The 17826-nt window shown below is 54.3% G+C and overlaps 5 protein-coding genes across 5 annotated transcripts; 3 read left to right on the top strand and 2 right to left on the bottom strand.

The window, feature by feature from the left end:
- Positions 1 to 102: 102 nt before the first annotated feature.
- On the bottom strand, positions 103 to 6665 carry BDW47DRAFT_37979 (putative AMP binding domain protein). Its single transcript, XM_024818860.1, has 6 exons — positions 6323 to 6665; positions 6231 to 6253; positions 2327 to 6060; positions 2058 to 2267; positions 1404 to 2007; positions 103 to 1351 (listed from the first exon to the last, which is right to left on the bottom strand). Exons 1-6 carry the CDS (start codon positions 6380 to 6382, stop codon positions 385 to 387), a joined length of 5598 nt encoding a protein of 1865 aa, XP_024671442.1. The 5' UTR covers positions 6383 to 6665; the 3' UTR covers positions 103 to 384.
- An 844-nt stretch (positions 6666 to 7509) lies between these two features.
- BDW47DRAFT_107029 (40S ribosomal protein uS7) lies at positions 7510 to 8921 on the top strand. Its single transcript, XM_024812906.1, has 3 exons — positions 7510 to 7758; positions 7995 to 8178; positions 8275 to 8921. Exons 1-3 carry the CDS (start codon positions 7613 to 7615, stop codon positions 8590 to 8592), a joined length of 648 nt encoding a protein of 215 aa, XP_024671441.1. The 5' UTR covers positions 7510 to 7612; the 3' UTR covers positions 8593 to 8921.
- Positions 8922 to 9154: 233 nt separating this feature from the next.
- On the top strand, positions 9155 to 11820 carry BDW47DRAFT_37958 (SDA1 family protein). Its single transcript, XM_024818859.1, has 4 exons — positions 9155 to 9261; positions 9347 to 9382; positions 9468 to 9755; positions 9828 to 11820. The coding sequence occupies exons 1-4, from the start codon at positions 9215 to 9217 to the stop codon at positions 11719 to 11721; spliced, it is 2265 nt and encodes a 754-aa protein (XP_024671440.1). The 5' UTR covers positions 9155 to 9214; the 3' UTR covers positions 11722 to 11820.
- Positions 11821 to 12616: 796 nt separating this feature from the next.
- BDW47DRAFT_107026 (uncharacterized protein) lies at positions 12617 to 13860 on the top strand. Its single transcript, XM_024812905.1, has one exon. It carries the CDS (start codon positions 12797 to 12799, stop codon positions 13601 to 13603), a length of 807 nt encoding a protein of 268 aa, XP_024671439.1. The 5' UTR covers positions 12617 to 12796; the 3' UTR covers positions 13604 to 13860.
- A 147-nt stretch (positions 13861 to 14007) lies between these two features.
- On the bottom strand, positions 14008 to 17628 carry BDW47DRAFT_107025 (Hsp70 family protein). The gene is made up of 2 exons (XM_024812904.1): positions 17533 to 17628; positions 14008 to 17449 (listed from the first exon to the last, which is right to left on the bottom strand). Exon 2 carries the CDS (start codon positions 17356 to 17358, stop codon positions 14377 to 14379), a length of 2982 nt encoding a protein of 993 aa, XP_024671438.1. The 5' UTR covers positions 17359 to 17449; positions 17533 to 17628; the 3' UTR covers positions 14008 to 14376.
- Between the last annotated feature and the right edge of the window lie 198 nt (positions 17629 to 17826).

The raw sequence follows: 17826 nt of genomic DNA, 5'->3' as shown, positions 1-17826 counted from the left end.
TATAACTAGTGTAAATCTACTTTTAGAATGCTCCTGAACATGTAATTCACCAAATTAATACACTCATATAACTCATCTATCCAAAGAACTAATTACCGGCCTGTAGAGTCCAAAACTTACAGACCACAGTGACTATATACAAAGATGCTGTGGTAGGGAGAGTAGCCGACTATGCATCTGTATCTGTATTATGTATGGCCTGCGGCTACCCAGCGAGCAAACAAAAAAAAGTGGCAAAGGATGAGCACTGAAACGAAAAGATGGCATCTGTCGTGCATATTCCAGTACATATGGGGGGTATAGATGTAAACTCCATCACGACTATTCTGTTCCTTTTGTATATGCGAGTTTAGGTGGCTGGCTGGCTGGCTGGCTGACTGGCCCTCAAACTCCGTACTCACTCCCGTCATAGCGCCTCTGCACTTGGCTGGTGCCGCTGGGTGCCCTGTGCATGCCCTGCGGCTCGTCGATGCCCAGCGTCGACTGGTACATCAGTGCTTCCTGCGGCCAATCGTGCTCGTCGCCCGGGTGGCTCTGTGTGTCCCGTGACACTGGTCGTTCGGGTATGGCTCCACCTGGGAAGGCGCTGTACTTTTGTTGTTGTTGTTGCTGCTGGCTGGGGAGGGAGTCGGTTCTGGGGGAGGGACGGAACGGCAGGGGGGCTCCGGTCGCCGGGGCGGGGACGCTCGACTCGCCGATCGGGGAGGTCGTGGCGGCGTGGGCGAAGTCGCCAAAGTCGAACCCGAAATCGGGGTTGCCGAGGTTGGCGGGCGGCGCGTTGTTCTGAACGGCGAGGGAGGGGTCGGGGTGGCCGGCGGTTGAAGAGGTTCCCGGGCGCGTCGGTTCCGCGATCAGGGGGATGGACTGCGCGGCGTGCACCGTTGGGCTGTTCATCGCCCCCTGGTCTGTCAGACTGTGGGGGGAGGCTGCCTCGGGCTGTTCGACGAGGATAGGCGCTGGGGAGCGAGGGACGGTGGCCGAGTCGGTATCCGGCATGACGCTGGACCGGCGGACGCTGTTGCCCATCGTACTGCCTGGCTTGGAGCTGCGGCTGGCGCGATGTTGAGGCGCCTCTCCGAATGGGTTCTCGCCGCCCTCCACGTCTCGGATGCTGAACTGCGCGATAGTGCGCAGTTTTCGCGTAACCCACGACGCCAGAACCTTCCCGCGCTGTTTCTCGCCCAGTCGGGACCGGGGGAAGTCTCCGTGCGAGACAAATGCCACGATGTCCGCGACTACCTGGTGTTCGTTCAGGATGGCGTTCACAATGACAGGCACCACGGACGCCAAGTAAGCCTTTCTCGTCACCTCCACCACGACCACAATCAGACCGCCAGCCTGGAAGATGGCACTATTACAATGTCAGCGAGCGTCGAACATCAACAGCGGGGACGGTCACTTACGATCCTCCGGCAACAATATTACGGTGGCATCTCTCCACCGAGTTCTCAATATCCATTGGGAAGTGGTTCAAACCATTGACTTCGAAGGTCTCGCCGATGCCGCCAAGGACGAACAAAACTTGCATCTCCACGGGCTGGCCGCCAGGCCCGATGGGCCTTGTCACGGTGTGCAGGAAGCCCAAATCACCAGTACGCACGTAAGAAACATTGGGATCTCCATCCAACACGTGGCCGTTGAATCGCTCGTGGTCGAATTCCTGCTTGGAGCCGTAGAACCCCTTGGCGCAGGCATCGGACTGAACCCAGATCTCTCCGTATTCGCCCACATGAGACAGGGCACATGTCTCTGGGTTCACAACGGCGATCTGCGTGTTCACTGGCACCATGCCGGAATCCTGGATGACAAGAGCGGCTGGGTCCGTTTCCGACTCCACAGGCATGATAAGTCCTCGCCGCAAAGCTCGCAGGTCCAGCCATAGTTCGATGGGCTCGATGCACATGTAGGACCGAGTGACAATCATGGGGTTGAGAACATGCGAATAGACAACATTGATTGCGGTGCGGTCCAGAGCAGTGGAGGCAAAGTGCAGGCGCACTTTTTGGTCTACAATTGAACGTTAGAAAGCTCAGAAAGAGTAGATCCAAAACACATACAGATATCAATACGCGGCCGGCCTTCTGAGGAGATCATCAGATTCTTGAGCTCTTGGAGCTGGAAGCCCTTCCCGGCCATTGCCGTCATGGCATAGTCCAGCATCTGGCTGGTGGCATATGTGTCCTTGATCTTATACCGCGAAAGAGTGACAAAGAGCGTCATGGGATTGGTGGCAAAGTCGACAGGCGATACAAGGTAAGTCGGTGCACCTACGGCATCGTTAGTCCCCTTCGATTTTGTTGCAATGTATGTTAGGTTTGTTACTCACCGACATAGATACCCATCAAGCACGTATGCAGGAAACCCAGACCCAAGGTGCTACGGATGCTTCCTAGGACAGGTCGTGAACTGGTCATTTGGCAAGTTTCCTTTTGCACCTTGCACATGCCCATGATGGTGTCGTGGCCAATGTGGACCGAAATCCTCCTTTGGTCTGGCGTCCAGTACGTCCAGATCATAGCGGGGGTATTGCTCTGCAGCCAGGTGTCCCTCATGACAAACCCGAGATCGCGACAGCTGTGCGACTGCTTGGAGGGCTTGGTTGTGTTGTAGACAGCTGGAACACCTATCCGAAGCACCTGAGCGGATTGCTTGATGTGCTGCGAGACAATCTTCTGCTTCATGACATGATCCACGTCGCTGTTGACAATGATCGCTTTCACGTTGAAGTCGCTGATCATGTGGAGGAATGCAGGTGCGTCCTCCGATAGGCGATTCTGGTCAATAGGCGCTAGGGGGATTATCACCACGCCCAGACAGAAGCAAGCATGGACGGCGTAGACGTACTCTTCGGAGTGCGTGTACATCAGAATCAAGTGGTCACCGGGACGAGCCTTGACTTTGTTTCTGAGGTAGTTGGCCACCGAAGCAACCTTCAAGTCAAACTTTCTCCAGGTGATCCCCTTGCCTTCTTTCCCTCGACCATCAATGGAACAATACGCGAGCTCCTCCGCTTGTCGGGAGACTCTCCATTGCAGAAGATCCACAATTGACTTGAAGTTATTCAACGGTGTAGACGTACGATCATCCATGACCACATCACGGTAGTCGACACCAGAGTACTGCTTTTCCTGCAGGGACAGAAGTTCCTGTCTTGCATTCACAGCGAGAGAGGACCAGATCCCTCCAACTGGGTCGACCCCAACGGGCAGATTCAAGACTGACCTCTCGACGCCAAATTTCACGTGGACGCACGGTAGGCTCCCAGCGTCGAAGTCCTTCCGGCAGAGCATGTTACCAATTTCTTGCCGCCCATTCTTGGTGACACGGGGAAGGGTATTGGGAGCCGTGAGCAACACACAGAAGACCCGCAAATGGTGCTCATGGTAGAGAACCTCCATGCACCGTTCTGCCAAAGACTCCAGAAGAACCGAGTCGAGTTGTCGTGGAGGACCTCCGGACGTTGTCGGTGCCGTCGACGCTGCATATGATTCCAGGACCACGATCGGAAGATGCTCTTCGTTGACAAAGACATCGAAAGCGGTGCAGTCGTGGATCTTGGGCAGATTCTTCAGGATGCTAACAATCATGTGCTGAACAAAGAAATACCTGTGTTCAACAATTTCCTGTCCGTGCTCAACCCACTCAACCTTCTGACGCAATCGATCCTCATAAAGCCCCAGGACGAAGATCTTCCCCTCGATCACGCATCCCAGCAGCCCCGTCCGTAGGAACTCTGGCTCCACCAAGACTGGCGTCGGATTGCCTTCCTCGAACTTGTAAGGGCGTGCATGGAAGATCGCCTCGGTATGTTTCGGTAATGCCCAGAACCCTCCGGAAAGCGAGGGGGAGTCCACCCAGATTTCGCCAACGACATTGGGCGTACACAAGAGATTAGTCTCCGGGTCGACAACGGCGAGAGTGGCGTCGGGGATGGGGTAGCCAAAAGAGCCAACACGCACGGCATGCGGCATGGTGGCAGCATATTTTCGGGCGTCGTCGCCCATGGCCAAGACCACAACTTCGTTGCTCTTGAGGGCTTCCTTGTCAAGGAGGACTTCTCCGAGGTCATTCTTGGTTTGTTCCTTGGGCGCCGGGGCGGTCGATCCGCCGCCCAGGAGACTGCTTCCGAAACCACTTTTGCTTCCGGCCTTTTCGTGCCGTTTCTCTTCTTCTTTGGCTTCCTGGAGGTCCGTTTGGTCCATGTCGCGCGTCAGAGGACATCCCATCCGTTCTTCACCGCCTAACCAGTCACGGACGCTGATCACCATGCCGCCATGCTCCGGCAAACATAGCATGGGGGCGACGATCTCTCGGGCTCTCGGGTTCCTCATCGGTCTCAGCCATCTGTCCGCAAGAATTTCATGGAACTCCGAATCAACCGTTAGCGTATCGATGAGACAGAGCTTCACACTTGCGAAATTAGGTTCAGAATTCTTCTTGTAGTGGCGGGTTGCCATGGGATCTTGCTGGTAGTTGTAGGCCGTGATCTTCAGGCCCGGATAATCGGCGGCCAAGAGAGTGGCCCGGTACTTGGTGATAAGGTGGGCGTAGAGACCCGGGGTCTCGACCGCTCGATCCTCGAGCCAGACAGTCGTGTGGCCGCCATACACGGTGAGGAGCACGGCGAAGATCATGCCGATCCCTTGACGCGGGTCAAGGTAACTCATGATCGTCTCACCATGAGGCCGCCCACTCGACGACCCAGGCACCGTCGACACCATGGCGCTGAGGCATGCCATTTGGTGCATGATCGTGCGGTGACTCATGACGACACCGCGCAAATCGCCGGTTGGGGCTCGCGCGAACTCGATATAGGCCAAGTCGGGAACAACAAGGGCCGGAGCCTCCTCTTTCTTCTTGGGATGGTAACTGCCAAACTCGTTGGTCTTCCACCACTCCACCCCCCGCGGCCAATTTAACTTTTGAGTGGTGATGTCTCTTTGGAAGGTCTTGAGGTTGTTCTCCGTCGTCAGGGCAAGGTGTGCCTGAGTCGACGTGAGAATCAGGTTGAGGCTGGGGTAGTCCTCGAGACTGTTGATCGGGACAGCAACGACCCCGGCAATAAAACAACCCATGAGGGCCACGGCGAACTCGATGATCTCGGTGTCCCGATAGATCAGGGCCACTCTGTCGCCACGATAGAGGTTGCTCTTGTCACGAATGACTTGCGCAACCTTCTCGGCGCGACTCGCCAATTTGTCCCAAGTGATGGAGGCAATCTCCTTGCCCTTCTGATCCAGCACCCAGTACGCGGCCTGTTTCGCATGGGCCTTGGCACGGTGGCGGAGGACCGCCGGGATGTTGTCAAAATTGGACATTGTGGTATTGTGGTCATGGGGGTCATGGACCGCGAACGGGATGTCGCGAGGCTCCAGGGGCAGTAGGTGATCAATGGCGGGCCCGTGGGGGAGCTCCGACGCGGGGATCAGCGGGGGCGCCATATTCGCGGTCGGGGAGAAGGCATCGGACTGGGAGTAGCGGTGGAATCCACTACCTCCGTAACTGTCCCGGTAATCATCCTGCTGCTGACCCGCGAAGTCGGAGAAGAACCCCTGCTGCGAGTCCAGCATGGTCGACTGCCGCGTGACCGCACCGGGCGGCATATCATAAACACCCATACCGTCGTCATACTGATCATGAACGACAGGGGGGTTAAAGGCATAGTTCTGCGTCAAAAGGGTGGCGGTTCTGGAATCCTCCGTCGCGACCGGTACGGGCTGTGGAGGTGGTCTCGGGAGGAACAGGGAATCGTAGGATCCCGTGGAAGGCATGCGATCCAACTGCTGCAGCATCGAATTATCTCGTTCCATGGACCCCTGCGTAGTATCGCTGATTCTTCGATCGGCTCCGAATCCTCCGTTGCTGTACATGGTATCATGGCCGCCCGCAAAACCATGAGCCGAGGAGTCTGCCGTAGGTGGGCGAACGTTCAGGATCGCCGGAGGAACTTGACTCCCACTGTTCATGGACGACGAAGGACCTGGACTGGGGGAATTGAAATCCAGACCCATGCCGGGGTTGTAGAATTGGGAGAGGAGGATCGTGCGCCGTTTCTGATAACTTTGGTCAAGTTAGCCCCCGCCATGATTCCATCTGTACGGGAAGTCTTCTTCTAATCGGGTGGTACGGAGAGATTGCGAAAAGAAGTCCCACTGTTTCACAGGGGGTGGTTTCTCTCTCGCCGTCGCTTGGAATGACCGTCGCATCAGGCCCGACGGTAGGCCACTTACCCTTTCTCAGTAATCTCACCATCCTATCAACCGACGAAAAGGTGTCAGTCACCACCGTTCCGCAAGGCCACCATTGTCAGACGGTTACGTACCTCATACTCCCTGTCGAGCGCATGCAATGCATTGTGGAGGGCCGGATTATCGTCCGCCATGTTCACGAAACCGCCAAACGTGGCCTGGGTTGAAGAGTTCTCATTCAAATGCACGTACGACTAGGCGTGTAGAAGCCAAGCTATCCTCATCGCAGAGTCATACGGGGAGGAAGAGGGGCGGAAAAGGGGCGGGGGTGGTTGGTCCTTTGTATTGGAAAGCACTTGGGGAGAGAAGTGGAAGGATTTTTGAGTGACCCCTTGCAAAGATGAACTGCAGGAGTTCAAAGGTCTGTAAAAGGACTCGTTACCAGTAGTAGACCAGGAGGAGGAAAGGTTATCTGGCTTTCGAGTTGTCGCCGTCTGGTCATGTTTCTCCGCGCCTGAAGACCTCCCGAGCCACAGCTGAACGTCCCGTCACCTGCCGCGGCGGGTAGGGCGTCCCACCTCGACAATGTCCACCAATCAGAACATTAGAAAGGCCAGCACAGCCACATTAGCGTCGACTTGGACTCTCCATTCCAACGAACTGGAGAGCACGAGGATCGTCATTTTCCACCAAAACGGAACTCAGTCCTCCCTCTGCAGCTGTCGTCATTGGAGGGTGGTGATCTCAGGGGTATACCACAATGGCATTTTGTTTGATTCGGAACATTTTTCACCTACCGTGTCCATGCGAGGAATTGACTGTGGGGTCAGTCTCGTATTCAGGTGCCTTATTTGTGAGGCTGCGGACACTGTGGCTAGTGTATACTTTATTATAGAGCCGGTATCTACAATGGAGATTGTGTAGATGTAATTGTCACCGGCAAATTAAAGGACTACAGTCTACGGAGTACACCGTATCCAATATTGGCCTGCCAGTGGAAGTGACGGAAAGAAGTGGCATAGTAATCACAGCGGCACCTCATACTAACTAGCAGGTGGTACCGTATCCACCGACTCCAAGACCAGACGGGCTGGATGGATTAATGCGATACAGGAGAATCCATAAGTTAGTGAAAGAGGATTATGCAGATCTGAGGTAAGCCCCAGTATCAACGCACTAGTTCCACACTAGTCTGATATCGGCTAGTGTGTTGATCACATGATCCCAATTCGTTGATTGGCTTCCAGTCTGCCCTAACCCCACCCACAGTCCTAAGCGAGACACACCTGAATTTCCCTTGCGCCTACGGAAACATTTCAGCCGACTGACCTGCTATTGTCGACGTTGAAAGCGATCACCCAACGACACCGTCCGTCACCTTTCACCCAAGCCCTCCCTCGACAACAGGTGCATACGGCGTCAACATGTCTGACCACGGGGAAGTCGAGGTCGAAAACCCCTCCGGGGCTTTCCAGGTCCTGCCCAAGGACGTCGCTGCGGAGATGGGATCCGTCAAGCTGTTCAACCGCTGGAGTTACGAGGATGTTGAGATCAGGGACATCTCCTTGACGTAGGTGTTTCCCCAATCTATGCTTTCTATCGAAAAAATTGAGAACGAGTCCCGACTTCACATTGCATCAAATCGGCCGCTGGGAAGGGGGGTGAGGAAAATACGGTCTGGTGGATGATATGCGAAGGGGACAAGAGAAGGGACTGGAGGAATCTATCGCACACCGCGCAATGACATCCGGAAACCGACCAAATCTTGCAACAACACAGTTACTGACTTTGGAATTGCACATACAGCGACTACGTCCAGATCCGTAACCCCGTCTACCTTCCTCACACTGCTGGCCGCTATGCCGCCAAGCGCTTCCGCAAGTCGCAGTGCCCCATCATCGAGCGCCTGACCAACTCCCTCATGATGAACGGTCGCAACAGCGGCAAGAAGCTCATGGCTGTCCGCATTGTTGCCCACTCTTTCGAGATCGTACGTTGCTCCAGATCTTTCCAGGACCGCAGGGTCGCGTGATGGGAACGGGGAAATCAAAGCAGAGTTGAAAGGATGCTAACATCCGTTGGATAGATCCACATCATGACCGACCAGAACCCTCTGCAGGTCGCCGTTGATGCCATCGTCAACTGCGGTCCCCGCGAAGACAGCACCCGTATCGGTTCCGCCGGTACCGTCCGTCGCCAGGCCGTCGATGTGTCTCCCCTCCGCCGTGTCAACCAGGCCATTGCTCTCCTCACCATCGGTGCTCGCGAGGCTGCTTTCCGCAACATCAAGACCATCGCTGAGTGCCTTGCTGAGGAGCTGATCAACGCCGCCAAGGGTAGCTCCAACTCGTACGCCATCAAGAAGAAGGACGAGCTTGAGCGTGTTGCCAAGAGCAACCGGTAAAAGGGTTTTGTTGGGCGTATTCTCCGTTTGGTTCCGGGTTTTATGTGTACTGGAGTGGACGGGGGGTTTTACTCGGGTTCAGTCGTATTTGCATGCATCTGCGCGGCTGTACATAACCTGAACACAACCATGGGAGGGAGCGAGTTCCAAAAATGAGAGAATCGGACGGCTTTCTTCTATAGTAGTTTAAGATGCGATCATGAAGACCTCGAACTTTTGAAGCCGGTACTTAAAAAATTTTGTATGAAAAAGAAAAATACACTGCACTTCTCTACCAGGCTCTCCTTTTCGTAATGAGTTTTGGAAGTGACATGTTTGTCTATACGGTCGAGCGCCAGAAAATTTAACCAAATGGGCACAGGCCCTGTAATATAGATCTGTTTACAATCACAATCTAATAAATGAAATTATCATCCTATTGATGGAGAGTGCTTGATGGAAGATAAACGTAGAAAATGATAGTGGGTTCGGCGCTTATCGATAGGCCGGCCTCCGCCTCCGAGGGAGAAAAAAAAAAATCAACGGAGCTAGGCCTATACTGTGGTTGCCGGCCCATCGCAACCTCCACCCTGTGTCCTCCAGCTTTCATCCTTGCTGCATTGGACATCAAACAACCGGCACGATGGTCAAAAGAAAGTTGGGAGCCTTGGAAAAGGTCGAAGCTGACCTGTAAGCATTCTTCCGTCTGCAAATTGAAGGGGAAATTTGACTTGCGACGGACGCTCGACTGACACTCTTTTTCCCCATCCTACAGGCCTAATTTACAAAATAAAATTCGCAAAGATCCTAAGTGAGTTTTTCTACGCCTTCTTTATTATTCTTTTCTATGGTTTTTTTCTGGGTTCAGGTTTCTAACGCCGCTGTGTTGTACTTAGGTCGTACATTGAGGACTTCCGCGCTCAGCACTATCAGTATGAAAGTCACCGGGAAATCTTCATGGCGGCGCCCACGTCTGCCAACGATACGGGCATCATATCGCTGCGCGAGTTGATCGATTTCATTTCCCACGTGGCCGACTGCTACCCTACTATCACCAAGGATTTCCCCCAGCAACTCATGGATATCCTGACGCAGCACCATCTGGTTCTGGAACCCGAGCTGCGGGAGAAGATTGTCGGGAGTCTGGTCCTCCTGAGGAAGAAAGAACTCGTTGACTCGGCGACGTATGTTTTTGTGAAACTGCTCCACGGATAATGCTTGACTCCAGTATACTGATCACTGACGATGTGCTACAGGTTGCTACAAACGCTATTTCCCATTCTCATCACGACGCCTAGTAAGACGCTACGGGCGTTGATCTTCCAGAAGATCCTGATGGATTTGCGCACGGCGAACGTGAAGACTATCAACCACAAGCTCAACCGGGTTATGCAGACTGTTCTGTTCAACTTGGTGACGTCGGATCGCACGTCGTCCAAGGGGCTGTGGGCTATCAAGCTGGTTCGCGAACTGTGGAAGAGACAGATTTGGACGGACGCCAAGACAGTGGAGGTCATGAAGGAGGCGTGCTTGTCGGAGAATGAAAAGGTCGTCGTGGGCGGCGTTCGCTTTTTCTTGGGAGGCGACAAGGAGCGTGAGGAGGCGGAGGATGAGAGCAGTGACGAAGAGGCCATTGACATGGGGCAAGTCAAGCACCAGGTCGGCATCAACAAGAAGACCCGGAAGAAGGCCAAGTCGGTCGAGAAGGCAAGGGCTGCCGTCAAGCGAAAGGAGCGCAAGAAGAACCAGCCTCACCCGCTGAACTTCTCCGCGCTGCATCTGCTGCACGATCCCCAGGGGTTCGCCGAGTCCCTTTTCGCGAGGCACCTTCAGACCGCCAAGTCGAAGCTCAATCTCGACCAGAAGCTTCTCGTGCTGCAGCTGGTGACTCGCCTCGTCGGTCTGCACAAGCTGCATATCATCCACCTTTACTCCTATTTCCAGAAGTACCTGACGCCCCGACAGCCCTCGGTCACGTCGTTCCTCGCATCGCTTGCGCAAGCAACGCATGACTTGGTACCCCCTGACGTCCTGGAGCCGCTGGTCTTGAAGATCGCCAACGAGTTCGTGTCCGAGGCGTCGGCATCGGAGGTGGCTACGGCGGGTCTCAACGCCATTCGCGAGATCTGTGTGCGTCAACCCCTCGCCATGAACGATACCCTACTACAAGACCTGGTGATGTACCGCAAGAGTAAAGACAAGGGTGTCATGATGGCAGGCCGCGGCTTGCTCAGCCTGTTCCGTGAGGTCGGTCCCGAGATGCTGAAGCGGAGAGACCGCGGCAAGGACGCCTCCATGGGTCTCCGGTCGGGCGATAAGAGGGAGAAGCGCTACGGCGAGCAGGAAACCGGCGGTATCGAGGGCATTGAGCTCCTGGAGCAGTGGAAGGAGGAAGAGCGCAAGAAGCGACGGGCTGAGAAGGGCCTGGCTTCCGACGCCGAGGACGACGAGGAAGAAGACGAAGAGGACAACTGGGACGACTGGAATGTGGAAGATGACGAAGACAGCGACGACTCCGGCGGCTGGATCGAGGTCGAGAGCGACGCCGAGATCGAGCTGAGCGACTCCGAGGACGAAAAGGACAAGGATCCCTCGCGCCCCTCCAAGAAGGCCAAGCAAGACGGCGCCACCAACGACGAAAAGTCCGAGTCCAAGGACGACAGCAAGCCCGAGAACAAATTCTCCACCCTCGCCACGACCCGCATCTTGACCCCCGCCGACCTGGCCAAGCTCCAAGAGCTGCGCACGAACGCCGCAGTCGACGCACTCGTCCCGGGTAACAAGTCGTCCCGCAAGCAGAACTCCAACGCCGCCCGACACATCGACGATCCTCTGACGGCGGAAGAGATTGAGGGACTGGCCGCCCTCTCCGCAGGCAAGGCGACGCGCGAAGAGCGTATCGCGCGAGCGAAGGAGTTCAAGACGGACCGGGAGGACCACAAGAGCGTGACGGCCAAGCGCAAGGAGCGCAAGGAGTCGCAGGGCAAGAGTACCACCAACAAGGAGAAGCAGCGGCGGAAGAATCTGTTCATGACGCTGGGTAAAGCGAAGGGCAAGAACAAGAGAAGTCTGGTGGAGACACGCAATGTGTTGAGGGCGCATCAAGACCGACAGAAGCGGGGTGGTCGGAGAGGTAATATTGGTATGTGAGGTGGGATCGGGCTTTGGGCATGTTATTTTGGATAGAGTTTTTTTGAGTTGGGCATATAAAAGTAGCATACCATGATGATGATGAAAATTGGTGTTGAAGTTCATTTTCCTTAAAGTTATACTTTACGACCGTTGCTGTAGTATGTCTTATCGATGATAGATTAGGCGTCACTATCAATCACTGCATCAAAAATACTACTTATTAACATGGAGTATAAGATATCCCACGAGAATCATATGAATGTATTAAACCATTTAATGTTCAAATAGTATAGAGCTGTGTCGTAGAAGGGCAATTGGCCATCATACACTCTCTGGTGTCTCCCGCGTGTCATTTTATATATAATTGTATACTTGACCCTCCATTCTATGTTTTCCAGGCTATCCACCCATCCCCTAATCTAAACATCAAGAACACACCCACTGATTGTTGAATGAGCCGTCGCTATTCAAGCACGCATTAAAAAGCGACAGAAACAGCCACTTCCTCGTTCTTCGCTTCAACGGCCGAGTCATAGGTTGACTGGTGGACCTTGAGTTATTCTCAATAAGGTAGATGGTCGTTATACATGGTAGTGCCAATGAAGATGCTTGATTTAAACACCCAGCTAGTTATTTCTACTTTTTTCTCCTTTCTTACAGGTGGGGTTCGGAGGTCATTGAGCTCTACATGTTCTAACAAGTGATAGTTACAATCCGTATACCTCAGGCCTATTACCACGATCACCTGATAATTAGCCCTAAGCCCTAAGTAACCCAAAGAGGACATATTGAAAAGTCACGGGGGTGTGCCTTAGCGCGTCACGGGGGCGCGACGCGTGCCGGCAAATCCCCAGCCTCCATTTCCTCCATTTCTTCCTCCGTCACGTCTCTCCTCCTAATCCTCCCCTTCTCTCTTCTCCCCACTCTACTCTTGTGCCTTGCATACCGTCCTAACCCTTTCCTGGAAGGTCTTACAATTCAACCATCTCCAAGTCCTACCTTGTATTCCAACTATCTTCCTCATTGGAACGGGCCAGAGATTTACATCCCCTTTATCAACGATAACCCAGATCCCCTCACAACTTCATCCACCATGCCTTCCTCTATCGCAACCAGCCCCAAACACAACGACCCCGCCTCCAAACGCAGACGCTTCCAACCAGCCATCACCACCTTTTTCTCCACAACCGCCAACCCAACAGACACCCCGCATCTCTCCCACAACCACTACGCCGCAACCACCTACTCCCCGACTCCCATCGTCTCCGCTAAGGTCCAATCCTCACTCCTCTCCGTCGGCATGCGCGTCCGCAAGTCCGTCGCAGAAGGATACAAGACCAAGACCCCCGGACACACCTCAATGATGTTCGCCGCCCCTGAGACACAACACCCAGTCTCAGGCCCCCACACCACCGAGCTGGCCCCCTTCAGCGGGATGACGAAACCAGGCTACCACCACGACGCCGTGGCCCCTTTCTCTCGGCCATCATGCACAATGAACACCGACGAGCTGATCACCGACGACGGCGACGCCTTCTCCCTCCCTCCCAGCAGCCAAGACTCCGTCGACTCCCTGGTCTCCGGCCAGAAACGGACCCTCGACTCCGACGAGTACGAGGATGACCTCTCCCATTACACAAACGCCGAATGGTCTCTGAGTGAGCCTTGGATGAACACGACTGCAGCGGATGTGGGCCAGGCGCCCGTGTCAGGACGGACGATCTTGGCTCCAACGCTGGGACGCCAGCGCCGTCGGTTCGTCGCCGCGCAGAGGCAGGGTACTATGGACGTTGACGATGACGACTTTGAGGAACCCTCTTTTCTGCGCAGGCGCGAGGAGGTCGATATGGAGTTTGTTTCGGGGGCAGGCGAGTATGAAGTCCAGATGGGTGGTGTGTGATTGACTCTTCGTCACTACCGATGTGTCTTCTATGTTGACTGTCTGCTTGGGGATTCTAACTGCTGGGCTGGATCCAGCGGCTGTCTGCCCTCGTCCCTTTTACCTTCATGTGCATGTTTATTCGGACATATCTTCTCTTTCCTTTTCTTTTCTTCTCGTTTGCGCTTTCTCTCGCCTAGTTAAATACCCGGACTGTCTTCTTGTTTCTTCCTTTCTTTCCCCATTTCTATGTTTTTGTCCAATCACGGTCTGGTCTGTAAATCAAAGTGATCACGGTTATCAATCAGCATGTATCTAAATAAATTAGTTATCACATTTATGGATTCAAAAAAATAAGATAATCTATCTAGTACGGAGTACTAATATTGTCACCAGAGAACCCCCCCCCCCCCTGTTCTATGTGCCACTGCATGGACAGACGATCAAGATTGTCTAGGTAGAAAAGGTAGTTTACATAGATAACCAAGCAGCAGAATCAGAGGCAAGATAGATCACACGGAGGAAAAGAAGAAGGAGCCAAATATCGATACAATCATCTCATCCCTTCCCATCCACGACATGGTCACCACATACTACAAGCACAAACACAAAAAGAAAACTTAGAATAAGGTGGTCAAAAAAGAAATATTTTATAAAAGAAACGCTGATTCCGAACTCCCCCAACATCATTCAGTCAACAAGAATAGATAGGATATAGATAAGAGTTAAGCAGGAACGAGCAAAAAAACCATGACGGCGCTGTATGGAAAAATGATTTACACAACACGATCAGATCAAAGCTCATCCTTGCGGTTCGGATCCTTGGGTTTCTTTTCCTTTTCCTTGCCCTTCCCCTTCGCCTTCTCCTTCTCGGCGGTGGGCTCCTTCTTGCCGTTTTTCTTGCCCTGGTCCTTTTGGGACCGCGCGGCCGCGGCGCCCATCTTTTCATAGATGCGGTTCATGGAGCGCTCTAGGTCCTTGAGGCGGGAGTCGATCTCGGCGACGCTGAAGGTGGGGTCGTCTGTTGGGGCGAGGTTCTCCTGAGCGGCGAGCTGGGTTTCGAACCAGGCCTTGGCGGTCTCGTAGCTCTTGGAGAGGGTGGTGAGGTCCGAGGGCTGGAAGATGGAGTATTTGGGCCCTGTGACTTTCGCGGTTGTGGTTGTGGTTGTCGTCTTCGTGGACTGGGTGGTGGTCGCGTAGGGGTCGGCTTCAAGGTCCTCGAGAGGGTCGGCGGTGGAGGCTGACTCGCTGGCTGTGGCAGTAGAGGAGGACTCGGAGGACTCGGCTTGAGCGGTGGATGACGCGGCGACGCTAGACGAGTGGAGGTCTTCGTCTTGCTTGATCTGCTTGTCCATGAGGTCGATCACGGATTTGGCGTTCTTCAGGACGTCTTGCAGCAGCTCGACGCGTGCGGGACGCTGTGAGCTCTCTTGCTTGCGCTTCAGCGCGGGGTTCACAATTGCCTTCAGGGTCTGGAGTCTCGACTGGAATTCTGCGGTCTTGGCATCGGAGCCCTCGTCGTAGAGCCAGTCGTTCGCAGCCGCTACTTTCTCCTTGAGGTCCGCCAGCTGGTCGGCCTTGAGGAACTCGACGAATTCTTCGTCCTCCGACAGATCCCGACTGCGGTACATGAAAGCTTCGAGCTCATTGAGAGCCTCTTCGCGCAGGACGCGGTCGCGGTCCGAAGCATCGAAGGCTGCCAGACGGCTGAGAATGCGGGTGAGCTCGGCGGGTGACGGCCGAGGAGTCCCGAGAGGCGTAGAGGTGAAGCTGATGGGGATGCTCTCCACCTTGGTAAGCGGCGCACTCTTCTTGCTATCTTTGGCAGAAGCCGTAGAGGCTGCTTCATCGGCGGATGTACTCGTCGAGGCTTGAGGTTCCTCGGATTCCAGGGTGATAGACTCGCTGGGTTCCCCATCTTCGCCCAGGGGAACCTGCTCGCCCTTCTTGGAGCCCAGGCCGAAAAAGTCTTTGACGCCCTCGACAACACCGCCCTGCTTGGTGTCTTCGACTTCGCAGCTTACAGAGCCACCGACAACCTGGGGAAGTCCATTGACAGGGCTGAGCTGAATGGAGAACTTGGTAGTGATGTTAGCCGGAGCGCAGCCAAAGCTTTCCTTTAGCTTGGCCACCGAGGCAGTAAGGTTGTTCGTCTGCACACCGAGGACGGGATGGTCCGTTACACCGCCGTCCGTGGACACCTGCTGATAGAAACTGAACTCAAAGTCGTCCAGGTTCTTCACAGTCAATTGCTTCTCGGGACCGACTTGCGAAGTCGGGGTGAACAGTTTCTGCTGTCGCTCCTTGGAGTCCGAGAGCCACTTCAGTACAACGGGGTATCCAGCAACATCGACTGCGCGGATGTCCTTGACGCGGAAGCTAGGGCTGAGCGACGCCCCCTTGAAGGCGGCACCAAAGACAGCGGCCTCATCGGCATTGACACTGGTTCTCAGCTTGCCAGATCCTCCGCAGAATCGTTCCAGTTCCTTCTGCACGAACGGCGTACGGATCGAGCCACCATGCAGGACGATGGAATCGATGTCGCTCAACTTCAAGTTGGCGTTCTCCAGAGCTTGTTCCAACGGCTTGCTCACTCTCTCGATGTGCTGACTAGCAAGCTCCTCAAATCGCGAGCGCGAGATGCGATACTTGAAGTTGACATCTTCATCATACAGGCTTTCGAAGCTAGCTCCGGTCTCGGTATTGGCGCTCAGAACCTGGCGAGCTTTCTCCGCGTCCTTCCAGAGTCGGGCCATCGTCTTGCCGTGTCCCCGAACGTCCGCGATAGAAACCTTATCCTTCAACTTCTTGTCCTCGACAAGGTTCGCGACCATGTCCTGGACAATGAGGTCGTTCAAGCCGTCTCCACCAAGCGTCTTATCCCAGCCGAGTCCCAAAACATTCACCTCATGGATGGTCTTGTTGAACTTCCCAACGTCCTTCACCTGGCGACTCTGGAAGCGAAGGAGACTGGCGGTGGTGGAGCCAGCGCCCATGTCGTAAACCACATGGTACTCAGGCTTGAGTCCGTCCGAAACCATAGGGAATGTGCGGCTAGTGGCATAGTTCAAGCCAACCGCAAGACCCTCGCTGATGAGCGCGTCGACATGCAAGCCGGCCAGTTCGGCGGCCAATTGCAGACTCCTCTTCTCCTCAGCAGTGTAGTATGCGGGGTACGTGATGACGACATCCTTGATATCGGAGCCCTGGCCGGCCATATCGTCGGCATTGGCCTTGACCTGTTTCAGTTGCATAGCCAGGAGCTCCTCCACAAGAAAAGCTTCCTTCTTTTCGGCCTCTCCAAGGCGGTTGCTCCGAAGTCCGACGCTGCCTCGCTCGGGAATATTCTCGAGTCGCAAAGCGGGAAACCGGTCGTGGTATGTCTTAACCATCTCCTCCTCCCCACCATTGAACGGTATTCCTAACAATGGTTTCAAATTCACGTAAACGTCATCCGGGTATCGTGCCGCGAGCGACAGCGCATCACCACCGTAGAATCTCTCGGGGAAAGGCGCATTGTCTCCGGTGGGCTTGAAGGCGACCGCGGCGGATTCCTTGCGCTTGGAATCCTTTGTTAGAACGATCTCGAGGGGAATTCCGGGTTTGACCAGCGTCGCCTTCAGATACTCTGTTCCGACATCGACACCGAGGACTGCGGATCCAGCAGCAGCTGCCGGGGCGGGAAAGGCGATGAAAAACAGGAGGAACGGTAGGACGAGGAAGGAGAGAATTGGAGACGAGGTAATCCCTCGTGTCCGTTGACGGGCAGAAGCCATCTCTAATGATTATTAAACAGTCAAAAGTTGACTGGACTGTCAAGGATTGAGATCGCAATCCAAGCCAGGGACAACGACGTAATGTGATAAGCTATGCAGTCAAGTCAGTTGGCTGGTGGAGGTGCAGATGGCGACAGAGGATTGGAAAATATAGGGTTCAAGAAGGAGACATACAATAAATCAAGTACAAAAAGCCATCGAGGATAACACCAGGCACTGGGATAGTGGACACCTGGCAGTAAGCATGGAATATGAATAATGAGAATGGCGATGAGGGAGAGAATGGAGATGAAAGGCCGAGATGGAGCGGCGAACCGGAGAGGACACGTTGGGCGGGCCTGTTTGCCTTGTTTGCTGCGGATCAGCGCCGCATCGAACTAGATCGGCCAGTTTGTCCCCACTACTCTGTACTAAATGGTATATATCCTATTGGGATTCTGTATTCCTCTATTAATCTTGGTACGTAAC

The sequence above is a fragment of the Aspergillus candidus genome, assembly GCF_002847045.1.
Source record: "Aspergillus candidus strain CBS 102.13 unplaced genomic scaffold BDW47scaffold_27, whole genome shotgun sequence".
NCBI classification, from domain to species: domain Eukaryota; kingdom Fungi; phylum Ascomycota; class Eurotiomycetes; order Eurotiales; family Aspergillaceae; genus Aspergillus; species Aspergillus candidus.
This window is presented reverse-complemented; position numbering and strand designations above follow the sequence as displayed.

Coding starts and splice junctions, on each gene's coding strand:
- BDW47DRAFT_37979 (XM_024818860.1), bottom strand. CDS start 6,382: ATGGCGGACGATAATCCGGCCCTCCACAATGCATTGCATGCGCTCGAC. Junction 6,061..6,230: donor GGTGAGATTACTGAGAAAGG/GTAAGTGGCCTA, acceptor ACTTGACCAAAG/TTATCAGAAACGGCGCACGA. Junction 2,008..2,057: donor CCGGCCGCGTATTGATATCT/GTATGTGTTTTG, acceptor GTTCAATTGTAG/ACCAAAAAGTGCGCCTGCAC.
- BDW47DRAFT_107025 (XM_024812904.1), bottom strand. CDS start 17,358: ATGGCTTCTGCCCGTCAACGGACACGAGGGATTACCTCGTCTCCAATT.
- BDW47DRAFT_107029 (XM_024812906.1), top strand. CDS start 7,613: ATGTCTGACCACGGGGAAGTCGAGGTCGAAAACCCCTCCGGGGCTTTC. Junction 7,759..7,994: donor ATCAGGGACATCTCCTTGAC/GTAGGTGTTTCC, acceptor TTGCACATACAG/CGACTACGTCCAGATCCGTA. Junction 8,179..8,274: donor TTGCCCACTCTTTCGAGATC/GTACGTTGCTCC, acceptor TCCGTTGGATAG/ATCCACATCATGACCGACCA.
- BDW47DRAFT_107026 (XM_024812905.1), top strand. CDS start 12,797: ATGCCTTCCTCTATCGCAACCAGCCCCAAACACAACGACCCCGCCTCC.
- BDW47DRAFT_37958 (XM_024818859.1), top strand. CDS start 9,215: ATGGTCAAAAGAAAGTTGGGAGCCTTGGAAAAGGTCGAAGCTGACCT. Junction 9,262..9,346: donor GAAAAGGTCGAAGCTGACCT/GTAAGCATTCTT, acceptor CCCATCCTACAG/GCCTAATTTACAAAATAAAA. Junction 9,756..9,827: donor GAACTCGTTGACTCGGCGAC/GTATGTTTTTGT, acceptor GATGTGCTACAG/GTTGCTACAAACGCTATTTC.